At 47.6% G+C, this 27,216-nt stretch overlaps 1 protein-coding gene across 1 annotated transcript in view; it reads left to right on the top strand.

Annotated features, from left to right (window-relative positions):
* Positions 1 to 26,478, top strand: part of LOC134570838 (inactive rhomboid protein 1-like) — a 136,963-nt gene extending 110,485 nt beyond the window's left edge. Inside the window, exon 2 of the mRNA XM_063428821.1 lies at positions 25,907 to 26,478. Within this exon, the coding sequence (XP_063284891.1) occupies positions 25,907 to 26,326 (420 nt within the window). The 3' untranslated portion in view covers positions 26,327 to 26,478. The remainder of the gene's footprint in view (positions 1 to 25,906) is intronic.
* The last annotated feature ends 738 nt before the right edge of the window (positions 26,479 to 27,216 follow it).

Genomic DNA, 27,216 nt, shown 5'->3' with positions numbered 1-27,216 from the left:
CGTGTGCCCTGCACAACCCTGCCAACGTACTTTGACAGTTGCCACTCATATATGGTGTCTCTATAGCGTGCTTTTACAAAGAAAAAAGGTTTCCAGTGTAAGCTAATAGCAGCCAGTCAGTGTCCTTCAAGCGGCTCTGTCAGGCCTTCCTTCAGCGTGTGCCCTGCACAACCCTGCCAGCATGCTTTGACAGTTGCCAATCATATCTGGTGTCTCTTTAGCGTGCTTTTACAAAGAAAAAAGTTTTCCAGTGTAAGCTAATAGCAGCCAGTCAGTGTCCTTCAAGCGGCTCTGTCAGGCCTTCCTTCAGCGTGTGCCCTGCACAACACTGCCAGCGTGCTTTGACAGTTGCCAATCATATCTGGTGTCTCTTTAGCGTGCTTTTACAAAGAAAAAAGGTTTCCAGTGTAAGCTAATAGCAGCCAGTCAGTGTCCTTCAAGCGGCTCTGTGAGGCCTTCCTTCAGCGTGTGCCCTGCACAACCCTGCCAGCGTGCTTTGAAAGTTGCCAATCATATCTGGTGTCTCTCTAGCGTGCTTTTACAAAGAAAAAAGGTTTCCAGTGTAAGCTAATAGCAGCCAGTCAGTGTCCTTCAAGCGGCTCTGTCAGGCCTTCCTTCAGCGTGTGCCCTGCACAACCCTGCCAGCGTACTTTGACAGTTGCCACTCATATCTGGTGTCTCTATAGCGTGCTTTTACAAAGAAAAAAGGTTTCCAGTGTAAGCTAATAGCAGCCAGTCAGTGTCCTTCAAGCGGCTCTGTCAGGCCTTCCTTCAGCGTGTGCCCTGCACAACCCTGCCAGCGTGCTTTGACAGTTGCCAATCATATCTGGTGTCTCTTTAGCGTGCTTTTACAAAGAAAAAAGGTTTCCAGTGTAAGCTAATAGCAGCCAGTCAGTGTCCTTCAAGCGGCTCTGTCAGGCCTTCCTTCAGCGTGTGCCCTGCACAACACTGCCAGCGTGCTTTGACAGTTGCCAATCATATCTGGTGTCTCCATAGTGTGCTTTTACAAAGAAAAAAGGTTTCTAGTGTAAGCTAATAGCAGCCAGTCAGTGTCCTTCAAGCGGCTCTGTCAGTCCTTCCTTCAGCGTGTGCTCTCCAGAACTGTTCCAGTGCACATTGCCAATCATATCTGGTGTCTCTATAGCGTGCTTTTAAAACCAAAATTTGTTTTTCACTGTTATAGATTGAATAGCAGTTACTTGTCTTCAAGCGGGTGTGTCAGGCCTACAGTGTGTGCTCTGCAGATCTGTTACAGTTCACATTGCCAATCATATCTGGTCTCACAGTAGCTTGCACGCATAGTACCACTAATCCCCCCAAAAATGACAGGCAGAGGCAGGCCACCCCGCAGGGGCCGTCGTGGTCGTGGTGCTGTGATTCCCTTTTGCCCTAGAATAATGCCCAGTTTTCAGAAGCCACGTACCCTGAACTTGAAAAGTTCTGAGGACATAGTTGACTGGCTAACACAGGACACCCAATCTTGTACAGCCTCCGCTCGGAACCTTGACGCACCATCCTCCTCCAGCTTAGCTTCAGGCACCTCTCAAGATACCACTCACCCGCCTGCCGCCACCACCAAAACTAGCACCACAGCCGCTTTACTTGGTATGTCAGAGGAGTTATTCACACACCCGTTTGAAGAAATGAGTGATGCGCAACCATTATTGCTAGAGGATGTAGATAACAGGGATATGTCTCAGGCAGGCAGCATTAAACACATGGAGGTACGGTGTGATGATGATGATGTTGTACCCGCTGCTGCTTCCTTTTCTGAGTTGTCAGATACAAGCAAAGCGGTTGATGATGACGATGCGTCCATGGATGTCACGTGGGTGCCCGCTCGGCAAGAAGAAGAACAGGGCGAAAGTTCAGATGGGGAGACAGAGAGGAGGAGGAGGAGACGAGTTGGAAGCAGGGGGGGGTCGTCGCAAGGAGCTAGTAGCACAGTCAGACAGCATGCATCGGCACCCGGAGTCAGCCCGACAGCACGCCAATCAACGCATGCTGTGTCCACCACCAGAATGCCGTCATTGCAGAGCTCAGCAGTGTGGCATTTTTTTTGTGTGTCTGCCTCTGACAACAGCGATGCCATTGGCAACCTGTGCCAAAGGAAACTGAGTCATGGGAGGTCCAACACCCACCTAGGTACAACTGCTTTGCGTAGGCACATGATCTCACATCACAAACGCCCATGGGATCAACACATGAGTACAAGCAGCACGCCTACTCTAAGCCGCCATCCTCCTTCTGGTCCAGCATCTTCAGCCACGTCAACCACTGCTGTCCTCCTTCCCCCTTCTCAACCATCCGCCACTCCGTCTCCCGCCTTGAGCAGTTCCAGCTCATCTGCCGACAGTCATGTGTCTGTCAAGGACATGTTTGAGCGTAAGAAGAAAATGTCACCAAGTCACCCCCTTGCCCAACGTCTGACAGCTGGCTTGTCCGAACTATTAGCCCGCCAGCTTTTACCATACAATCTGGTTGAGTCTGAGGCGTTCAAAAAATTTGTAGCTATTGGGACACCGCAGTGGAAGGTACCCGGCCGGAATTTCTTTTCACAAAAGGCAATCCCCAACCTGTACTCGATTGTGCAAAATCGACCACTGATACCTGGGCTGCAAAGCATGGTCAGGGCAGGTATATCACCTACACTGCGCATTGGGTAAACCTGCTGACGGCTGACAAGCAAGGAATGCGTGGCATTGCAGAGGAGTTGGTGACACCGCCACGACTTGCAGGCAGTCCTGCTGCCACATCCTCTTCCATAACCTCCGCGGCTGAGTCCTCTTGTGCTGCTGCGTCTTGCTCCACATCAACGGCACCCCCCCAGCTCCCCAGGTACTATTCCACATCCCGGATACGGCAGTGTCACGCCGTCTTGGGTTTGACTTGCTTGAAAGCAGAGAGTCACACCGGACAAGCACTCCTGTCCGCCCTGAACGCACAGGTGGAAAAGTGGCTGACTCCGCAGCAACTGATATCGGCAAAGTGGTGTGTGACAATGGAAAAAATTTGATAGCGGCATTGAAGTTGGGCAAGTTGACACATGTGCCGTGCATGGCACACGTGTGTAATCTGATCGTACAACGCTTTGTGCATAAGTACACAGGCTTACAGGACGTCCTGAAGCAGGCCAGGAAGGTGTGTGGCCATTTCAGGCATTCCTACACGGCCATGGCTCACTTTGCCGATATCCAGCGGCGAAACAACATGCCAGTGAGGCGCTTGATTTGCGACAGCCCTACACGTTGGAATTCAACACTCCTAATGTTCGACCGCCTGCTCCAACAAGAAAAAGCTGTTAATGAATATTTGTATGACTGGGGTGCTAGGACAGCCTCTGGGGAGCTGGGAATTTTTTTGCCACGTTACTGGACGCTCATGCGCAATGCCTGTAGGCTCATGCGTCCTTTTGAGGAGGTGACAAACCTAGTCAGTCGCAACGAAGGCACCATCAGCGACATCATACAATTTGTTTTCTTCCTGGAGCGTGCCCTGCGAAGAGTGCTGGATCAGGCCGTAGATGAGCGTGAAGAGGAAGAGGAAGAGTTGTGGTCACCATCACCACCAGAAACAGCCTTATCAGCATCGCTTGCTGGACCTGCGGCAACGCTGGAAGAGGATTGTGAGGAAGAGGAGTCAGAGGAGGAATGTAGCTTTGAGGAGGAGGAGGAGGAGCAAGACCAAACACAAAAGGCATCCCAGGGTGCTCGCTGTCACCTATCTGGTACCCGTGGTGTTGTACGTGGCTGGGGGGAAGAACATACCTTCAATGACATCAGTGAGGAGGAGGAACGGGAAATGAGTAGCTCGGCATCCAACCTTGTGCAAATGGGGTCTTTCATGCTGTCCTGCCTGTTGAGGGACCCTCGTATAAAAAGGCTGAAGGAGAACGACCTGTACTGGGTGTCCACGCTACTAGACCCCCGGTATAAGCAGAAAGTGGCGGAAATGTTACCCAATTACAACAAGTCGGAAAGGATGCAGCATTTGCAAAATAAATTAAAAAGTATGCTTTACACAGCGTATAAGGGTGATGTCACAGCACAACGGGAATCTAACAGGGGGAGAGGTGGAAGTCATCCTCCTCCTCCCACGACCACGCCGGCAAGGACAGGACGCTTTAAAGACGTGTTGTTGATGGATCGCCACAGCCCTTCGGGATCCACCCTCAGAGAGCGACTCGACCGACAGGTAGCAGACTACCTCGCCTTAACTGCAGATATCGACACTCTGAGGAGCGATGAACCCCTTGACTACTGGGTGTGCAGGCTTGACCTGTGGCCTGAGCTATCCCAATTTGCGATAGAACTTCTGGCCTGCCCCGCTTCAAGTGTCCTGTCAGAAAGGACCTTCAGTGCAGCAGGAGGTATTGTCACTGAGAAGAGAAGTCGCCTAGGTCAAAAAAGTCTAGATTACCTCACCTTTATTAAGATGAATGAGGGATGGATCCCGAAGGGACTGACACTGGGCGATACATTCGATTAAAAAAGGCCTGATGAGATGAGCTGCCTTGGGCTAAAAATGGTCCACACGCTGCTGTATTTTTTATTTTTTTTAAATTCTTTATTTTTGCGGTGCTTTGCATGACAGTAAAACAGTACATTGCAAGTCAGAATTTCCAGTATATAGCATCAACATATTTATCTTGCATCTTGTGAGACTGCACCAATTATATAATTTTATAAAATACAAGCAATAACTTGGATCCGGGTCATTAACCGCTTAACCTGTGTTATTTGTGTGTTTGAGTCGTATATTCGGTGCTGGTATCCGCGTTCCGTGTGTGAAGTAGTTATGGAGTATGTGGTGCCTCCATGGTTATGACACTTGGGTGTGCCTGTATGTGTCGGTATGGTGTCCCGTGGGCATATTGATGGGTGTGTACTAGTGAGTGACTTCTGAAGCGTGTGGGCTGTCCAGTGCTGCCTCCTGCCGTGAGTGTGGTCTCTGCCTCACGTGATCGAAACTCCTAACCTAGGGAGTCGCGGGGGGGGGGGGGGGTCGTGGTAAGAGTGTAGCAGTCACACCATTAAGCGTTTGTGGTATGTCCCCGTCTTAGGTGTACCAGTCGTGTGAAAGTGGGTCCCGTAGAGCCTGTGGTGTCAGTCAAGTACGGTCCATGTCAGGGTTAGGCCTGTCGATTGTTGTACGTGTGTCAGTCTTCTAGTAGGGATCGCAACAACATAAACAATAAACCGTTTAAACGTCCTTTTGTAACTCAGGTATGGTGTGAATTTAGATAGGTTTCTCCTGACCTATGCTTTTGTATGCAATTCTTGACTCGTTTTAGACTTCACAAACCCTCGAGCTTAAAGCTCTACACCCACTAAGATTGCAGGACAAACCCTAATCTTTGCAGAATAATGTACATTACCATATGGACACTTTGACGGTAGGTAATGGGTCGTATACAACCTGTACCTTTACTATGCTGCCCTCTTAAAGGCCGGCTACTGTTCAGTATTCTAGATTAGTCATCTATATAAGGTCAGCATTTAATGGGCTTTAGCAATAAATACATTTTGTCAGACCATTTAATCTTGTTTTTGTAGCTTGAAAGTAGTGAGGTGTGTTTATTAAATTTTAGTGCCCCTATTCAGCCTTAGGAGGGTAATGTCCCCTAGTCATGGGACACTGAGCTTGGCTTTAACCTCTATCAGATGTTTGGAGACCTTACAAACTGACAGCCACCGGCTCAAAAACAGGGTTCAGGAGAAAGAACAAGGTAATAAACAATTGTGATTTTCGTATTGAGTGTACGAACTGTAGGAATTATGGTAACGTTTCCAAAACGGCACTTGGTTACCAAAATTGGGCTCACAAAAAAAAAAAATATATATATATTGTTGCCCCCAAGAACAATGGGGTACTATAAGAAATGTTAAACGTTCATTGAAAATAACTTTGCAGTCTTTAGACCTGAGGTAAAGGTGAGCGCTGGGAAGGTGTCCCTACTGTGCCTCATTGTCAGCCAGTCCCTTGAGGCTGTCTTGGGTCCGAGGATCGAGGGCTTCTGTTCCGCGGTACAAACGTTGCGGTGCGCTCTGGGTCCCAATTGGTAGTAGAGGGTCTTGAGGGTGAGTTGGCGGTCGGTGGGTCCAGTCCCAAGGCCTGTATTATTGTGGGTGCCTCTTCCATGGAGGCAAGTGTGAGTTGGGATCCGTTCTGTGGTATCACCAGGGATCCGTGTGCCCCCCATCGATAGGTGATGTCTGCTGCCCTCAGTCTGTTGGTGAGGGAGCTGAAGGTTTTGCGCCACATGAGGGTAGACTTTGTAAGATCCTGGAAAAAGGTTAGGCTAGCGCCCTCAAATATCAGGGGTGTTTTACCTTTTAATGCAGACATGACCTGAATCTTGTCGTGTACATTTGAGCACCTGAGTATCACATCACTGGGTGTGTTTGAGCGTACCTTTTGAGGACGTAGGCAGGCGGTAGATCTCCTCAGTGACCATCTTCTTGACCGTGGTGTGAGGCAGAATAGTGGCCAGAAGGCGCCTTGTGTAGTGCGGTAGTTCATCTGGCAAGATGGCTGCCGGGATGCCTCTAATTTTTATATTAGTGCACCGATGGCGTTTCTCCATGGTTGTCTGCTGTGCCATTATGGCTCTTTGTTGCGCCTGAAGGTGGTGCATTGATTCTTGCAGCTCAGCTAGGTGAGTTTGCATGTCTGTAATGTGATTTTCATTAGTGTGTACCCTGTTTATAGTGGCAGTGATGTCCTTTTTGATGGGGGCCAGTTCTGCCGCAAGGATTTTATGGAAGTCCGAAAATAGGATTTTTAAATCATGCCTGGATGTTGGGGTCATGTCTGCTGGAGGGTCTAGTTGGTGTTGTGGCCCTATGTGGGCTTCTGAGGTTGTTTCTGCCTCCGGTTGATCTGTGTGTTGGTAGTGGGGCGCCGTACGCGGCGTGTCCGCGGGAGTAGTTTTAGCCGGAGCAGGCCTTTGAAGCATGGTTCCTATGTCCCGGTTTTGTTCTATGGCTTGTGGGCGCTGTGAGCGGCGGCCCATGGCTGGTGTGTGTGCCGGATGGTCTGACCTTTGGAGGGAGGCTTCGTCCCGCGCTTGTCGCGCTCCGTAGCCGCCGAGTAGTTTCTCCAGGTCTGGGATTGTGAGCGTGGGGTAGGCCCCAATCTTCCGTCTCCGCTTCTGCTGGGTAGAAGCCGGAAAGAAGGGCATCGATCGGCTCGGGAGTAGGTAGGGACTCCAGCTGGGGGCTGGAGGAGGTTGGATCAGCTGAGGGTGTTGGGATTTTTAATAGATTGTGCCCGTTTACTGGGGAGCTTGTTGAGATGGCGTCCGTTTAGCTCGCTGGTTAAGCTCCGCCCCCCCACGCTGCTGTATTTTAGCTCTGAATGACGTTTGACTTGCGTGACTTATCCGCCACCAACTAGGGTTCAAGCCGCCATGTTTTAGGGCACTTTCTGCCTGTGAAACAAACATCAATTTTTCTGGCCGCTGCTACAGCAGCGGCTGCAACAATACCAAATTTTTCAGGCATGTGTACATGCCTAATTTGTAGGCCCACTGGTGCAGCACTGTGGCTTCAAAAACCAAACAGACGAACATAGCATGTAAACTTAAGACGGGAACAACCTAATAATCATTATGTGTTACACACTCCTAGACTACAGCATGCAACTCACTAACACATATACGCCAGTAATGAGTACTGTTATCCTGTTTAGTTTATTTTACTATTACTTAACTTTCTATGTACACTCTCATGCACAAGCCATGCTCCCCTCATATGTCTCTTCTCTACCTGTTTCTCCATGACATGGGCAATATGCTACCATATTTAAAACCAAGCGTGAACCTGAACTACTGTTTTTGAATACTATAAAAATGTGCCTGTGTATCAAATGCCATAACATGTCATACCAATGTTTACCTATTCTACCGGATGTCGCTGTTGTGGCACACGCCGGCTGTTTGTTCATTCCGTGCACAACCAAAATAAAGAATTTAAAAAAAAAAAAAAAAAAAAAAAAAAAAACCAAACAAAAAAAAAAATCCTCCAAGATGGCACCAATATACCAGTGGTCTAAGCATCTTCCCACCTTGGCCTAAAAAGGGGAGGTGACTCCACAATTAAAAATCGCTGCCATATACACGTCCACTGATAGCAGACGCGGAAGGTATTAAACTGATATGAACAATACTAAACTCACCACTCCTATCTGGTGGCACATAAGCTTGCCCGCGCAGTGCCCCACATTTCAAGTAAGAGGACCGACCAAGCATCTTCTTCCATCTCCCTGTTACATAAATCAATGCCATATCCATAGAAATTGTAGAGAATATCCAGGATAGTTTTACAGGGCCAAATCATGTCGCCTGTTGAAGAGGTGACCTTGCTCGGGTCCCAGGTGTGCGGTTCCTAAAATGGCTGCCATATACAGGTCCACTGATAGGAGACGCGGAAGGTATTAAACTGATATGTAGGGAGAACAGTCCCTATTCTGCTCTGTGTCAGTGTGTATCATGGTCTCTGTGGACGGGGAACAGTCTCTATTCTGCTCTGTGTCAGTGTGTATCATGGTCTCTGTGAACGGGGAACAGTCTCTATTCTGCTTTGTGTCAGTGTGTATCATGGTCTCTGTGGACAGGGAACAGTCTCTATTCTGCTCTGTGTCAGTGTGTATCATGGTCTCTGTGGACGGGGAACAGTCTCTATTCTGCTCTGTGTCAGTGTGTATCATGGTCTCTGTGGACAGGGAACAGTCTCTATTCTGCTCTGTGTCAGTGTGTATCAGGGGCTTTGAGGACAGGTGTCAATCCATACCTGCCAAGTGACCCTATGTAGGGGGAACAGTCTCTATTCTGCTCTGTGTCAGTGTGTATCATGGTCTCTGTGGACGGGGAACAGTCTCTATTCTGCTCTGTGTCAGTGTGTATCAGGGGCTTTAAGAACAGGTGTCAATCCATATCTGCCAAGTGACCCTATGTAGGGAGAACAGTCTCTATTCTGCTCTGTGTCAGTGTGTATCAGGGGCTTTGAGGACAGGTTTCAATTCATACCTGCCAAGTGACCCTATGTAAGGGGAATAGTCTCTATTCTGCTCTGTGTCAGTGTGTATCATGGTCTCTGTGGACGGGGAACAGTCTCTATTCTGCTCTGTGTCAGTGTGTATCATGGTCTCTGTGGACAGGGAACAGTCTCTATTCTGCTCTGTGTCAGTGTGTATCATGGTCTCTGTGGACGGGGAACAGTCTCTATTCTGCTCTGTGTCAGTGTGCATCATGGTCTCTTTGGACAGGGAACAGTCTCTATTCTGCTCTGTGTCAGTGTGTATCAGGGGCTTTGAGGACAGGTGTCAATCCATACCTGCCAAGTGACCCTATGTAGGGGGAACAATCTCTATTCTGCTCTGTGTCAGTGTGTATCATGGTCTCTGTGGACGGGGAACAGTCTCTATTCTGCTCTGTGTCAGTGTGTATCATGGTCTCTGTGGACAGGGAACAGTCTCTATTCTGCTCTGTGTCAGTGTGTATCAGGGGTTTTGAGGACAGGTGTCAATCCATATCTGCCAAGTGACCCTATGTAGGGGGAACAGTCTCTATTCTGCTCTGTGTCAGTGTGTATCAGGGTCTTTGAGGACAGGTGTCAATCCATACCTGCCAAGTGACCCTATGTAAGGGGAACAGTCTCTATTCTGCTCTGTGTCAGTGTGTATCATGGTCTCTGTGGACGGGGAACAGTCTCTATTCTGCTCTATGTCTGTGTGTATCATGGTCTCTGTGGACAGGGAACAGTCTCTATTCTGCTCTGTGTCAGTGTGTATCAGGGGCTTTGAGGACAGGTGTCAATCCATACCTGCCAAGTGACCCTATGTAGGGGGAACAGTCTCTATTCTGCTCTGTGTCAGTGTGTATCATGGTCTCTGTGGACAGGGAACAGTCTCTATTCTGCTCGGTGTCAGTGTGTATCAGGGGCTTTGAGGACAGGTGTCAATCCATATCTGCCAAGTGACCCTATGTAGGGGGAACAATCCCTATTCTGCTCTGTGTCAGTGTGTATCAGGGGTTTTGAGGACAGGTGTCAATCCATATCTGCCAAGTGACCCTATGTAGGAGGAACAGTCCCTATTCTGCTCTGTGTCAGTGTGTATCAGGGGTTTTGAGGACAGGTGTCAATCCATATCTGCCAAGTGACCCTATGTAGGGGGAACAGTCCCTATTATGCTCTGTGTCAGTGTGTATCAGGGATCATTAGGATAGGTGTCAATCCATATCTGCCAAGTGACCCTATGTAGGGGGAACAGTCCCTATTCTGCTCTGTGTGAGGAGGAACGGGAAATGAGTAGCTCGGCATCCAACCTTGTGCAAATGGGGTCTTTCATGCTGTCGTGCCTGTTGAGGGACCCTCGTATAAAAAGACTGAAGGAGAACAACCTGTGCTGGGTGTCCACGCTACTAGACCCCCGGTCTCTATTCTGCTCTGTGTCAGTGTGTATCAGGGGTTTTGAGAACAGGTGTCAATCCATGCTTGAAAAATAGTGGTAAACCGCGCCCAAACAGTACAAGTAATAATAAAATCGTATACATACAAATAGTCCTATAACAAGGAATGTATGGAACCTTTGATAAAATGAGAAAATCCTTAACTCTTGAACAATTGGAAATGATGTAAATATGTATTATTCCAGTTACAAATCACAGCCATTTGAGATTAAGACAGCATTTCTCAGGTCACCCTGAAGCCACCAAAGTCCTCTTTAGAATCAATCAATAAAAGTACTTCAAAAGCAGCTGGTTCAAAGTGTCAGGGCCTGTTGCTGCCGGGCTCGGTCTCCCCAATTTTGTCAATCCATGCTTGTAGTTTATATATGGTTCACAAAAATCAAACAAACGATAAAGTAAACATGTAAGGATTCAGAATATTCTTTCAAACCCTTACACATTGTGTGTACGTATTTTTTGTCTTAAGTTTGTGGCTTTAAAGAGGTTCACGTTGTTTCTATGATGTGCATAACATGTTCTTGTAAATGTTTGTTAAATTTTTCCTGGAATTGTAATTTTTGAATCTGAATAAAGATAGTAAAATCCCTAATACACACTGACACAGAGCAGAATAGGGACTGTTCCCCCTACATAGGGTCACTTGGCAGATATGGATTGACACCTATCCTAATGATCCCTGATACACACTGACACAGAGCATAATAGGGACTGTTCCCCCTACATAGGGTCACTTGGCAGATATGGATTGACACCTGTCCTCAAAACCCCTGATACACACTGACACAGAGCAGAATATGGACTGTTCCTCCTACATAGGGTCACTTGGCAGATATGGATTGACACCTGTCCTCAAAACCCCTGATACACACTGACACAGAGCAGAATAGAGATTGTTCCCCCTACATAGGGTCACTTGGCAGGTATGGATTGACACCTGTCCTCAAAGCCCCTGATACACACTGACACAGAGCAGAATAGAGACTGTTCCCTGTCCACAGAGACCATGATACACACTGACACAGAGCAGAATAGAGACTGTTCCCCGTCCACAGAGACCATGATACACACTGACACAGAGCAGAATAGAGACTGTTCCCCTTACATAGGGTCACTTGGCAGGTATGGATTGACACCTGTCCTCAAAGACCCTGATACACACTGACACAGAGCAGAATAGAGACTGTTCCCCCTACATAGGGTCACTTGGCAGATATGGATTGACACCTGTCCTCAAAACCCCTGATACACACTGACACAGAGCAGAATAGAGACTGTTCCCTGTCCACAGAGACCATGATACACACTGACACTGAGCAGAATAGAGACTGTTCCCCGTCCACAGAGACCATGATACACACTGACACAGAGCAGAATAGAGACTGTTCCCCTTACATAGGGTCACTTGGCAGGTATGGATTGACACCTGTCCTCAAAGACCCTGATACACACTGACACAGAGCAGAATAGAGACTGTTCCCCCTACATAGGGTCACTTGGCGCAGATATGGATTGACACCTGTCCTCAAAACCCCTGATACACACTGACACAGAGCAGAATAGAGACTGTTCCCCGTCCACAGAGACCATGATACACACTGACACAGAGCAGAATAGAGACTGTTCCCCCTACATAGGGTCACTTGGCAGATATGGATTGACACCTGTCCTCAAAGCCCCTGATACACACTGACACAGAGCAGAATAGAGACTGTTCCCTGTCCACAGAGACCATGATACACACTGACACAGAGCAGAATAGAGACTGTTCCCCGTCCACAGAGACCATGATACACACTGACACAGAGCAGACTAGAGACTGTTCCCTGTCCACAGAGACCATGATACACACTGACACAGAGCAGAATAGAGACTGTTCCCCGTCAACAGAGACCATGATACACACTGACACAGAGCAGAATAGAGACTGTTCCCTGTCCACAGAGACCATGATACACACGGACACAGAGCAGAATAGGGACTGTTCCCCCTACATAGGGTCACTTGGCAGGTATGGATTGACACCTGTCCTCAAAGCCCATGATACACACTGGGGGGAGCTACTGTCCTCCCCCGCGGTGTGTGGGGGCCATAAATCACAATGGGGGGACCTACTGTCCTCCCCCCCCTCGGCCCCCACCCCTGCGCGGTGGGTGGGGACCATAAATCACAATGGGGGGGGCTACTTTCCTCCCACCCGGCCCCCATCCCTGCGCGGTGGGTGGGGGGCATAAATCACAATGGGACGGACCTACTGATAGGAGTGGAGTATTGTTCATATCAGTTTAATACCTTCCGCATCTCCTATTAGTGGACGTGTATATGGCAGCCATTTTAGGAACCGCACACCTGGGACTCGAGCAAGGTCACCTCGTTCAAGCTGCTCTGGTTCCTTGATGAGTCAGCTGCCCGTGAGTTAACATGTCCCGTGGAGAAGCACTCTGTCCTGTAAAGCCTCACCACAAAAAAATTAAATAAATAACAGCACTCGGAGTGGTGAGTTTAGTAAATGTTCATATCAGTTTAATACCTTCCGCGTCTCCTATCAGTGGACATGTATATGGCAGCCATTTTAGGAACCGCACACCTGGGACCCAAGCAAGGTCACCTCTTCAACAGGCGACATGATTTGGCCCTGTAAAACTATCCTGGATATTCTCTACAATTTCTATGGATATGGCATTGATTTATGTAACAGGGAGATGGAAGAAGATGCTTGGTCGGTCCTCTTATTTGAAATTTGGGGCACTGCGCGGGCAAGCTAATGTGCCACCAGATAGGAGTGGTGAGTTTAGTATTGTTCATATCAGTTTAATACCTTCCACGTCTCCTATCAGTGGACGTGTATATGGCAGCGATTTTTAATTGTGGAATCACCTCCCCTTTTTAGGCCAAGGTGGGAAGATGCTTAGACCACTGGTATATTGGTGCCATCTTGGAGGATTTTTTTTTGGTTTGGTTTTTGAAGCCACAGTGCTGCACCAGTGGGCCTACAAATTAGGCATGTACACATGCCTGAAAAATTTGGTATTGTTGCAGCCGCTGCTGTAGCAGCGGCCAGAAAAATTGATGTTTGTTTCACAGGCAGAAAGTGCCCTAAAACATGGCGGCTTGAACCCTAGTTGGTGGCGGATAAGTCACGCAAGTCAAACGTCATTCAGAGCTAAAATACAGCCGCGTGGGGGGCAGAGCTTAACCAGCGAGCTAAACGGGCGCCATCTCGACAAGCTCCCCAGTAAACGGGCACAATCTATTAAAAATCCCAACACCTTCAGCCGATCCAACCTCCTCCAGTCCCCAGCTGGACTCCCTACCTACTCCCGAGCCGATCGATGCCCTTCTTTGCGGTTTCCACCCAGCAGAAGCGGAGACGGAAGGTTGGGGCCTACCCCACGCTCACAATCCCAGACCTGGAGAAACTATTCGGCGGCTACGGAGCGCGACAAGCGCGGGACGAAGCCTCCCTCCAAAGGTCAGACCATCCGGCACACACACCAGCCATGGGCCACCGCTCACAGCGCCCACAAGCCATAGAACAAAACCGGGACATAGGGACCATGCTTCAAAGGCCTGCTCCGGCTAAAACTACTCCCGCGGACACGCCGCGTACGGCTCCCCACTACCAACACACGGATCAACCGGAGGCAGAAACAACCTCAGAAGCCCACATAGGGCCACAACACCAACTAGACCCTCCAGCAGACATGACCCCAACATCCAGGCATGATTTAAAAATCCTATTTTCGGACTTCCATAAAATCCTTGCGGCAGAACTGGCCCCCATCAAAAAGGACATCACTGCCACTATAAACAGGGTACACACTAATGAAAAACACATTACAGACATGCAAACTCACCTAGCTGAGCTGCAAGAATCAATGCACCAACTTCAGGCGCAACAAAGAGCCATAATGGCACAGCAGACAACCATGGAGGAACGCCATCGGCGCACTAATATAAAAATTAGAGGCATCCCGGCAGCCATCTTGCCAGATGAACTACCGCACTACACAAGGCGCCTTCTGGCCACTATTCTGCCTCACACCACGGTCAAGAAGATGGTCACTGAGGAGATCTACCGCCTGCCAACGTCCTCAAAGGTACGCTCAAACACACCCAGAGATGTGATACTCAGGTGCCCAAATGTACACGACAAGATTCAGGTCATGTCTGCATTAAAAGGTAAAACACCCCTGATATTTGAGGGCGCTTGCCTAACCTTTTTCCAGGATCTTACAAAGTCTACCCTCATGTGGCGCAAAACCTTCAGCTCCCTCACCAACAGACTGAGGGCAGCAGACATCACCTATCGATGGGGGGCACACGGATCCCTGGTGATACCACAGAACGGATCCCAACTCACACTTGCCTCCATGGAAGAGGCACCCACAATAATACAGGCCTTGGGACTGGACCCACCGACCGCCAACTCACCCTCAAGACCCTCTACTACCAATTGGGACCCAGAGCGCACCGCAACGTTTGTACCGCGGAACAGAAGCCCTCGGTCCTCGGACCCAAGACAGCCTCAAGGGACTGGCTGACAATGGGGCACAGTAGGGACACCTTCCCAGCGCTCACCTTTACCTCAGGTCTAAAGACTGCAAAGTTATTTTCAATGAACGTTTAACATTTCTTATAGTACCCCATTGTTCTTGGGGGCAACAATATATATATATATATATATATATATATATATATATTTTTTTTTTTTTTGTGAGCCCAATTTTGTTAACCAAGTGCCGTTTTGGAAACGTTACCATAATCCCTACAGTTCGTACACTCAATGCGAAAATCACAGTTGTTTATTACCTTGTTCTTTCTCCTGAACCCTGTTTTTGAGCCGGTGGCTGTCAGTTTGTAAGGTCTCCAAACATCTGATAGAGGTTAAAGCCAAGCTCAGTGTCCCATGACTAGGGGACATTACCCTCCTAAGGCTGAATAGGGGCACTAAAATTTAATAAACACACCTCACTACTTTCAAGCTACAAAAACAAGATTAAATGGTCTGACAAAATGTATATATTGTTAAAGCCCATTAAATGCTGACCTTATATAGATGACTAATCTAGAATACTGAACAGTAGCCGGCCTTTAAGAGGGCAGCATAGTAAAGGTACAGGTTGTATACGACCCATTACCTACCGTCAAAGTGTCCATATGGCAACGTACATTATTCTGCAAAGATTAGGGTTTGTCCTGCACTCTTAGTGGGTGTAGAGCTTTAAGCTCGAGGGTTTGTGAAGTCTAAAACGAGTCAAGAATTGCATACAAAAGCATAGGTCAGGAGAAACCTATCTAACTTCACACCATACCTGAGTTACAAAAGGACGTTTAAACGGTTTATTGTTTATGTTGTTGCGATCCCTACTAGAAGACTGACACACGTACAACAATCGACAGGCCTAACCCTGACATGGACCGTACTTGACTGACACCACAGGCTCTACGGGACCCACTTTCGCACGACTGGTACACCTAAGACGGGGACATACCACAAACGCTTAATGGAGTGACTGCTACACTCTTACCACGACCCCCCCCCCCCCCCGCGACTCCCTAGGTTAGGAGTTTCGATCACGTGAGGCAGAGACCACACTCACGGCAGGAGGCAGCACTGGACAGCCCACACGCTTCAGAAGTCACTCACTATTACACACCCATCAAAATGCCCACGGGACACCATACCGACACATACAGGCACACCCAAGTGTCATAACCATGGAGGCACCACATACTCCATAACTACTTCACACACGGAACGCGGATACCAGCACCGAATATACGACTCAAACACACAAATAACACAGGTTAAGCGGTTAATGATCCAAGTTATTGCTTGTATTTTATAAAATTATATAATTGGTGCAGTCTCACAAGATGCAAGATAAATATGTTGATGCTATATACTGGAAATTCTGACTTGCAATGTACTGTTTTACTGTCATGCAAAGCACCGCAAAAATAAAGAATTTAAAAAAAATAAAAAATACAGCAGCGTGTGGACCATTTTTAGCCCAAGGCAGCTCATCTCATCAGGCCTTTTTTAATCGAATGTATCGCCCAGTGTCAGTCCCTTCGGGATCCATCCCTCATTCATCTTAATAAAGGTGAGGTAATCTAGACTTTTTTGACCTAGGCGACTTCTCTTCTCAGTGACAATACCTCCTGCTGCACTGAAGGTCCTTTCTGACAGGACACTTGAAGCGGGGCAGGCCAGAAGTTCTATCGCAAATTGGGATAGCTCAGGCCACAGGTCAAGCCTGCACACCCAGTAGTCAAGGTGTTCATCGCTCCTCAGAGTGTCGATATCTGCAATTAAGGCGAGGTAGTCTGCTACCTGTCGGTCGAGTCGCTCTCTGAGGGTGGATCCCGAAGGGCTGTGGCGATGCGTAGGACTTAAAAAGGTCCGCATGTCCTCCATCAACAACACGTCTTTAAAGCGTCCTGTCCTTGCCGGCGTGGTCGTGGGAGGAGGAGGATGACTTCCACCTCTCCCCCTGTTAGATTCCCGTTGTGCTGTGACATCACCCTTATACGCTGTGTAAAGCATACTTTTTAATTTATTTTGCAAATGCTGCATCCTTTCTGACTTGTTGTAATTCGGTAACATTTCCGCCACTTTCTGCTTATACCGGGGGTCTAGTAGCGTGGACACCCAGTACAGGTCGTTCTCCTTCAGCCTTTTTATACGAGGGTCCCTCAACAGGCAGGACAGCATGAAAGACCCCATTTGCACAAGGTTGGATGCCGAGCTACTCATTTCCCGTTCCTCCTCCTCACTGATGTCATTGAAGGTATGTTCTTCCCCCCAGCCACGTACAACACCACGGGTACCAGATAGGTGACAACGAGCACCCTGGGATGCCTGTTGTGTTTGGTCTTGCTCCTGCTCCTCCTCCTCAAAGCTACATTCCTCCTCTGACTCCTCTTCCTCACAATCCTCTTCCAGCGTTGCCGCAGGTCCAGCAAGCGATGCTGATAAGGCTGTTTCTGGTGGTGATGGTGACCACAACTCTTCCTCTTCCTCTTCACGCTCATCTACGGCCTGATCCAGCACTCTTCGCAGGGCACGCTCCAGGAAGAAAACAAATGGTATGATGTCGTTGATGGTGCCTTCGTTGCGACTGACTAGGTTTGTCACCTCCTCAAAAGGACGCATGAGCCTACAGGCATTGCGCATGAGCGTCCAGTAACGTGGCAAAAAAATTCCCAGCTCCCCAGAGGCTGTCCTAGCACCCCGGTCATACAAATATTCATTAACAGCTTTTTCTTGTTGGAGCAGGCGGTCGAACATTAGGAGTGTTGAATTCCAACGTGTAGGGCTGTCGCAAATCAAGCGCCTCACTGGCATGTTGTTTCGCCGCTGGATATCGGCAAAGTGAGCCATGGCCATGTAGGAATGCCTGAAATGGCCACACACCTTCCTGGCCTGCTTCAGGACGTCCTGTAAGCCTGTGTACTTATGCACAAAGCGTTGTACGATCAGATTACACACATGTGCCATGCACGGCACATGTGTCATCTTGCCCAACTTCAATGCCGCCATCACATTTTTTCCGTTGTCACACACCACTTTGCCGATATCCAGTTGCTGCGGAGTCAGCCACTTTTCCACCTGTGCGTTCAGGGCGGACAGGAGTGCTTGTCCCGTGTGACTCTCTGCTTTCAAGCAAGTCAAACCCAAGACAGCGTGACACTGCCGTATCCGGGATGTGGAATAGTACCTGGGGAGCTGGGGGGGTGCCGTTGATGTGGAGCAAGATGCAGCAGCACAAGAGGACTCAGCCGAGGAGGTTATGGAAGAGGATGGAGTAGGAGGAGTAGAGGAGGTGGCAGCAGGACTGCCTGCAAGTCGTGGCGGTGTCACCAACTCCTCTGCAATGCCACGCATTCCTTGCTTGTCAACCATCAGCAGGTTTACCCAATGCGCAGTGTAGGTGATATACCTGCCCTGACCATGCTTTGCAGACCAGGTATCAGTGGTCAGATGGACCCTTGCCCCAACACTGTGTGCCAGACATGCCATGACTTCCTTTTGCACAATCGAGTACAGGTTGGGGATTGCCTTTTGTGAAAAGAAATTCCGGCCGGGTACCTTCCACTGCGGTGTCCCAATAGCTACAAATTTTTTGAACGCCTCAGACTCAACCAGATTGTATGGTAAAAGCTGGCGGGCTAATAGTTCGGACAAGCCAGCTGTCAGACGCTGGGCAAGGGGGTGACTTGGTGACATTGGCTTCTTACGCTCAAACATGTCCGTGACAGACACATGACTGTGGGCAGATGAGCGGGAACTGCTCAAGGCGGGAGACGGAGTGACGGATGGTTGAGAAGGGGGAAGGAGGACAGCAGTGGTTGACGTGGCTGAAGATGCTGGACCAGGAGGAGGATGGCGGCTTAGAGTAGGCATGCTGCTTGTACTCATGTGTTGATCCCATAGGCGTTTGTGATGTGAGATCATGTGCCTACGCAAAGCAGTTGTACCTAGGTGGGTGTTGGACCTCCCACGACTCAGTTCCCTTTGGCACAGGTTGCAAATGACATCGCTGTTGTCAGAGGCAGACACACACAAAAAATGCCACACTGCTGAGCTCTGCAATGACGGCATTCTGGTGGTGGACACATCCTCTAGCAATAATGGTTGCGCATCACTCATTTCTTCAAACGGGTGTGTGAATAACTCCTCTGACATACCAAGTAAAGCGGCTGTGGTGCTAGTTTTGGTGGTGGCGGCAGGCGGGTGAGTGGTATCTTGAGAGGTGCCTGAAGCTAAGCTGGAGGAGGATGGTGCGTCAAGGTTCCGAGCGGAGGCTGTACAAGATTGGGTGTCCTGTGTTAGCCAGTCAACTATGTCCTCAGAACTTTTCAAGTTCAGGGTACGTGGCTTCTGAAAACTGGGCATTATTCTAGGGCAAAAGGGAATCACAGCACCACGACCACGACAGCCCCTGCCTGTCATTTTTTGGGGGATTAGTGGTACTATGCGTGCAAGCTACTGTGAGACCAGATATGATTGGCAATGTGAACTGTAACAGTTCTGCAGCGCACACACTGTAGGCCTGACACACCCGCTTGAAGACAAGTAACTGCTATTCAATCTATAACAGTGAAAAACAAATTTTGGTTTTAAAAGCACGCTATAGAGACACCAGATATGATTGGCAATGTGCACTTGAACAGTTCTGGAGATCACACACTGTAGGCCTGACAGAGCCGCTTGAAGGACACTGACTGGCTGCTATTAGCTTACGCTGGAAACCTTTTTTCTTTGTAAAAGCACGCTATAGAGACACCAGATATGAGTGGCAACTGTCAAAGTACGCTGGCAGGGTTGTGCAGGGCACACGCTGAAGGAAGGCCTGACAGAGCCGCTTGAAGGACACTGACTGGCTGCTATTAGCTTACACTGGAAACCTTTTTTCTTTGTAAAAGCACGCTAAAGAGACACCAGATATGATTGCCAACTGTCAAAGCACGCTGGCAGTGTTGTGCAGGGCACACGCTGAAGGAAGGCCTGACAGAGCCGCTTGAAGGACACTGACTGGCTGCTATTAGCTTACACTGGAAACCTTTTTTCTTTGTAAAAGCACGCTAAAGAGACATCAGATATGATTGGCAACTGTCAAAGCACGCTGGCAGGGTTGTGCAGGGCACACGCTGAAGGAAGGCCTGACAGAGCCGCTTGAAGGACACTGACTGGCTGCTATTAGCTTACACTGGAAACCTTTTTTCTTTGTCAAAGCACGCTAAAGAGACACCAGATATGATTGGCAACTGTCAAAGTACGCTGGCAGGGTTGTGCAGGGCACACGCTGAAGGAAGGCCTGACAGAGCCGCTTGAAGGACACTGACTGGCTGCTATTAGCTTACACTGGAAACCTTTTTTCTTTGTCAAAGCACGCTAAAGAGACACCAGATATGATTGGCAACTGTCAAAGCACGCTGTCAGGGTTGTGCAGGGCACACGCTGAAGGAAGGCCTGACAGAGCCGCTTGAAGGACACTGACTGGCTGCTATTAGCTTACACTGGAAACCTTTTTTCTTTGTAAAAGCACGCTAAAGAGACACCAGATATGATTGGCAACTGTCAAAGCACGCTGGCATGGTTGTGCAGGGCACACGCTGAAGGAAGGCCTGACAGAGCCGCTTGAAGGACACTGACTGGCTGCTATTAGCTTACACTGGAAACCTTTTTTCTTTGTAAAAGCACGCTATAGAGACACCAGATATGAGTGGCAACTGTCAAAGTACGCTGGCAGGGTTGTGCAGGGCACACGCTGAAGGAAGGCCTGACAGAGCCGCTTGAAGGACACTGACTGGCTGCTATTCGCTTACACTGGAAACCTTTTTTCTTTGTAAAAGTACGCTAAAGAGACACCAGATATGATTGGCAACTGTCAAAGCACGCTGGCAGTGTTGTGCAGGGCACACGCTGAAGGAAGGCCTGACAGAGCCGCTTGAAGGACACTGACTGGCTGCTATTAGCTTACACTGGAAACCTTTTTTCTTTGTAAAAGTACGCTAAAGAGACACCAGATATGATTGGCAACTGTCAAAGCACGCTGGCATGGTTGTGCAGGGCACACGCTGAAGGAAGGCCTGACAGAGCCGCTTGAAGGACACTGACTGGCTGCTATTAGCTTACACTGGAAACCTTTTTTCTTTGTAAAAGCACGCTATAGAGACACCAGATATGAGTGGCAACTGTCAAAGCATGCTGGCAGGGTTGTGCAGGGCACACGCTGAAGGAAGGCCTGACAGAGCCGCTTGAAGGACACTGACTGGCTGCTATTAGCTTACACTGGAAACCTTTTTTCTTTGTAAAAGCACGCTAAAGAGACACCAGATATGATTGGCAACTGTCAAAGCACGCTGTCAGGGTTGTGCAGGGCACACGCTGAAGGAAGGCCTGACAGAGCCGCTTGAAGGACACTGACTGGCTGCTATTAGCTTACACTGGAAACCTTTTTTTCTTTGTAAAAGCACGCTAAAGAGACACCAGATATGATTGCCAACTGTCAAAGCACGCTGGCAGTGTTGTGCAGGGCACACGCTGAAGGAAGGCCTGATAGAGCCGCTTGAAGGACACTGACTGGCTGCTATTAGCTTACACTGGAAACCTTTTTTCTTTGTAAAAGCACGCTAAAGAGACACCAGATATGATTGGCAACTGTCAAAGCACGCTGGCAGGGTTGTGCAGGGCACACGCTGAAGGAAGGCCTGACAGAGCCGCTTGAAGGACACTGACTGGCTGCTATTAGCTTACACTGGAAACCTTTTTTCTTTGTAAAAGCACGCTAAAGAGACACCAGATATGATTGGCAACTGTCAAAGCACGCTGGCACAGGTCTGCAGAGCACACGCTGAAGGAGGCCTGACACCCAGACGCTTGCAGACAACTAACTGCTCTTCTATTACAGTGAAAAAAAATTATTTATTTTAAATCTAAAGCTTAAGCTATTGTAAAAACAGATATGAGTGGTGGCACTGACTGTGCAAATGGGCAAGGCATCCAGCCTGACACAGAAGCTGGCAGGCAGGCAACTGCTCTTCTATTACAGTGAAAAAAAAATATTTATTTTAAATCTAAAGCTTAAGCTATTGTAAAAACAGATATGAGTGGTGGCACTGACTGTGCAAATGGGCAAGGCATCCAGCCTGACACAGAAGCTGGCAGGCAGGCAACTGCTCTTCTATTACAGTGAAAAAAAATTATTTCTTTTAAATCTAAAGCTTAACCTATTGTAAAAACAGATATGAGTTTTGGCACTGGGCAAGTGGGCACAGTATCCAATGTGAACCTCACACAGAAGCTGGCAGGCAGGCACCTGCAATTACATTACACAGGAAAAAAAAAAAAAAAAAAAGCAGCCTGATGTTCTAGCCCTAAAAAGGGCTTTTTGGGGTGCTGTCCTTACAGCAGAGATCAGATGAGTCCTTCAGGATTGTAGTGGACACTGAATACCCTAGCCTAGCTATCAATTTCCCTATCTAATCAGCAGCAGCTAAACTTGCCCTCCTCTCACTAAGCATGCATCTTCAGAATGAATCGAAAATGGATGCTGGGAGGGAGGTTGGAGGGTGTGGAAGGGAGGGAGTGCTGCTGATTGGCTGGAATGTGTCTGCTGACCGAGAGGCACAGGGTCAAAGTTTGCCCAATGATGACGAATAGGGGACGGATCGAACTGCGCATGTGTCCGCCCGCCGCGGCGAACGCGAACACGCTAAGTTCGCCGGGAACTGTTCGCCGGCGGACAGTTCGGTACATCACTACTAGATAATGTGCAGCACCCCGATAGTACGTCCACACATGTTGGCAGCGATGAGTTAAACTATGGCTTAACTAGAGGGCAGATCATTAAACTATGACTGAACAGATAGTGCTGTATTTGATAACAAAGCCTAGCTAAAGAAGTGAAGATCAGCTCAGGAAGGCTCCCATTAAATGTTTGGTCTGGCTTTAAAGCAGTTCAACACCAAGTAATTACTGTCGACGAAGCAAAGTTCTAGCAATATAGCGTTAAACACATGCGGCAAGAATGTTATATAGTAATCAGGCAATGTAAGTCAGCGAGAAAAAGTTAATATTTCGCTTTTAGATATTAAATTGACATTTTGGTGCGTGTTTAAATAAGCAGCTTTTCAAAATATATCATGTGATAGTTAAACTAAGTGGATATATATGCCAGCTAACTATTGAGTAGATGTGAACGTAGAAATGAAAAATGTGAGTTATATTGCTCAATGTTCGTTTACCAGAGTGCAAGAAAATAAGTGAAAAATGGTAACTATGCATGACTGGATCACCATGTCGGCCTGCTTGGCCGTCTGAGAGGAGTCTCTCACTGCGTCACTATCCTACTGTCCCCGGGTTGCCAGGCCTCCTTTCGTCTTCCCCTTGCCGACCTCCGCCCGCCTGCCAGCTCCCCCGCGGCACTGTGGGCAAACTGGCCTCTGGACCCCACCACAAAAGTCTGCGGGGCGTCTGCTCCCTGCACCTCCCCAGCTTCACGTGAGTCCTTTTAGAGCATACACTCTGTTGTCTCACCCAGTGCCGGGCACATATTTGAAGCTGGTGGCCATCCTCCTCGACCACCGGTCCGTAGGGAGGTCAGCGTTGTTCCCGCCCCACCGGGCTCGCGGTATCAGGGACTAAAGCTCTCTGGGGACCCCTCAAACCCAGAGGCTCAGGTGCCCACTCCTCTGGCGGTCGGAAATTCAGCGTGGGGGGTCCATCCGGTACCCGGTATCGCCAAGGCCTGCATGAAGTGCCCAGGTCAGTCTCCATTATTAAGTTCTCTGCGGTCCCCCTCCTTTGGGGTAAGTCTTCAGGCGGGCCCCAGCCTGGTGGCCTTTGCCTGTTTAGGGGATCGGCGTAGTCTCCACGCGGTATCTCCCACCCTGGAATGTGTCTTCCCCATGTGGCTGGGATTACCCCCACCGGCCAGGGGGGAAGCGGGGCCGGGCCGCCCCCCGTGTCTTTGTCCTCTGTGGAGGTACTGTAGCCGGAAATCCATCTACCCTGGCCTGTTGGGTTATTATCCGTGTGCCTTCAGGTGCCTCACTCGTCCAGGCTCTTTATGGCGCGTAGGCTCGCTTTAGTAAACTCAGTGTTCCCATTTCATTACTTGTTTCAGTTTGGTATCTTCGGATAGCTTATGAGTTTTTCTCCAATTATATGTCGAGCAATTCAGCTTTATGGCAGTTTGTGTGCTGTTTTTTAGCCATTTTCCTGGGCCCATGCCAGGAGCCATGATGTTCTGCTGCTGTTCAGCCTGGCGGCCCCGCCCCGCCCCTCTATCTGTGAGATTTGAATAATTGTTTAGTGTATAAGCAAGGACGCTGGATTGTGTATTTTGTATGTTGTGTGTACAGGTGGTTCTCATTTCGCAACCTACCTGTTTTATGATGGCTCACACTTACGACCAGGCATAAGTGCGAGCCGTTGTGGGGATTCCCTGATCTGGTGTGCATGTCTATGTTCGGGGAAACTTCCCCAAACATAGATAAACGTACGAGAGCAGGGGATTCCTTAACGCCTTACTTACCGACCAATTTGTTCCTCGACCGGGTCGTAGGAACGGAACCCGGTCGGTAAGTGAGGAGTGTCTGTATCTCAATAGGTAAGCTTCCACTCAGTCTTTTCAATATTTAAAAAGCTAGATTTTATTGTCAAATTTTTAAAAGTTTCAACATTTCAGTCCCCGTCTGGGACTTTAATCAGGATTAAGGATGACCCTAAAACATCGTAGAGATTGTAGCCGTATTAGTCCAGTGATGATTATTTAAAAAAGACTGGACATACCCAATTTTGAATACCTTTGGGTTGTCTACTTTTGTAAATGGTATGTTGTGATTGGGGTAATTATCATTCCTGGGCCGCGATACAGTCTCAAAGGCAACACAACCAATCTGGCAAATTTCAATGTGTAACTTTGCAAAACACCATAACATGGTGGGTACTGTTGTACTTGTGAGACATCACTGAACACAGATATGTAGTAACAGTTAACACTATTATGACATTCAGAGTTAGAATGTAATGCAGAACTTAGAAAATAACAATTTCTTAATTGATCAAACGTTTATGTAGATTTTATTCATATTAAATTATGTTTCATATATAAATATATGAGATGTGAAATAATATGGTTTATTATGTTGATTTTATTGATCTTATAAACATAAGTATTACATATTGTATTATGTACTATGTAAGCACACATGTACTGTTCCTCATATCCTTTCTGTATTGTCTGTTAAAAACTTCAATAGAACTATTGAAGAAAAATATATATCTTTACAGAATTCTGACTCCTTGGTACTTCAGTCAAGTGAATAAATGCAACAAATCTCTTTAACATAAACAGGCAAAGAAGTGCAAAAGCCTTTATGGTAAATACTCAAGGGTACCTTTTAACCCCTTAAGGACCAAACTTCTGGAATAAAAGGGAATCATGACATGTCACACATGTCATGTGTCCTTAAGGGGTTAAAAATGTCACTGGGCGCAAATGCAGCTTCCTCAATGTGCATCAGTGGGGACAGTTTTAATTAAAATAAAAAAAAAATGCATTCCTGGGGTTATCTACTAAAGTGAGAATTGTTGAGAACTGAAAGTGAATTTAAAACTGAATGTATAAATAACCAAACTGGAAGACTTTGACCTTAAATTTGAAATTCACTTGGGATTCACAACAATTGTTAGTTTAGTAAATAACCTTGTCTATGTTGGAAGATATTAATTTGAATTACATTTGACACTTTAAAGAGCTTTGCACACTTTGCATGTTTTAAGGAGTTTACTTCCATGTTTCAAATATTGTTTACTTTCACATTATGTGTAATTTAGTTAGCTGCTGTCAATAAAAATATTCTTATTCTGCTTTTCATGTTTTCTGTAGTATCAAATACTAATTTTATTTTATGATTTAGGTTGGACCTGCTGGATCACAGTTTGGTATATTGGCGTGCCTGTTTGTGGAACTTTTTCAAAGCTGGCAAATTCTAGCAAGACCATGGAGAGCCTTCTTCAAACTGTTTGCTGTTGTTATTTTCCTCTTTACTTTTGGCCTTCTTCCTTGGATTGACAATTTTGCTCATTTTTCTGGCTTTGTCAGTGGTTTCTTCTTATCCTTTGCGTTTCTCCCATATATTAGTTTTGGTAGGTTTGACATGTACCGCAAGAGATGTCAAATTATTATATTCCTTTTAATATTTGTTGGGCTATTCTCTGGTCTAGTAGTATTATTTTATTTTTACCCTATTAAGTGTGATTTTTGTGAATATTTGACCTGTATTCCATTTACAGATAAATTCTGTGAGAAATATGACCTTGATGCACAACTTCATTGACACATGTCATTAGAAGTTTACTTCTATATAAACAATATTTCCATACACATAAACACAATGTTTAACTTATGATATGGTAGTGTATTTTAACAGTGAAGCAGAATAGCAAAAAAATATATATATATATCCAGAAAAACGCATGTCAAAAAAGTTATAAATAATTTGCATGTCAATGAGTGAAAAAGGAACTTTGACCCAGTTGACATAGTACTTGGTGGCAAAACCCTTGTTGGCAATCACAGAGGTCAGACATTTCTTGTAGTTGGCCACCAGGTTTCCACACATGTCAGGAGGGATTTTGTCGCACTCCTCTTTGCAGATCCTCTCCAAGTCATTAAGGTTTCGAGGCTGGCGTTTGGCTACTCGAACCTTCAGCTCCCTCCACAGATTTTCTATGGGATAAAGGTCTGGAGACCTGCTAGGCCACTCCGTTGTCATGTTGGAATACCCATTTTCAATGTTCTGGCTGAGGGAAGAAAGTTCTCACCCAAGATTTGATGGTACATGGCCCTGTCCATTGTCCCTTTGGTGCGGTGCAGTTGTCCTGTCTCCTTAGCTGAAAATCCCCCAAAGCATAATGTTTCCACCTCCATGTTTGACGGTGGGGATTTTGTTCTTGGGGTCATAGGCAGCATTCCTCCTCCTCCAAACACAGCGAGTTGAGTTGATGCCAAAGAGCACGATTTTGATTTCATCTGACCACAACACTTTCAGCCAGTCTGTACATGTGCTTTCTTAAGCAGGGGGACCTTGTGGGCGCTGCAGGATTTCAGTCCTTCACGACCTAGTGTGTTACCAATTGTTTTCTTGGTCACTATGGTCCCAGCTGCCTTGAGATCATTAACAAGATCCTCCCATGTAGTTCTGGGCTGATTCCTCACCGTTCTCAT

This window comes from Pelobates fuscus, chromosome 8, assembly GCF_036172605.1.
Source record: "Pelobates fuscus isolate aPelFus1 chromosome 8, aPelFus1.pri, whole genome shotgun sequence".
Taxonomy (NCBI): domain Eukaryota; kingdom Metazoa; phylum Chordata; class Amphibia; order Anura; family Pelobatidae; genus Pelobates; species Pelobates fuscus.
This window is presented reverse-complemented; position numbering and strand designations above follow the sequence as displayed.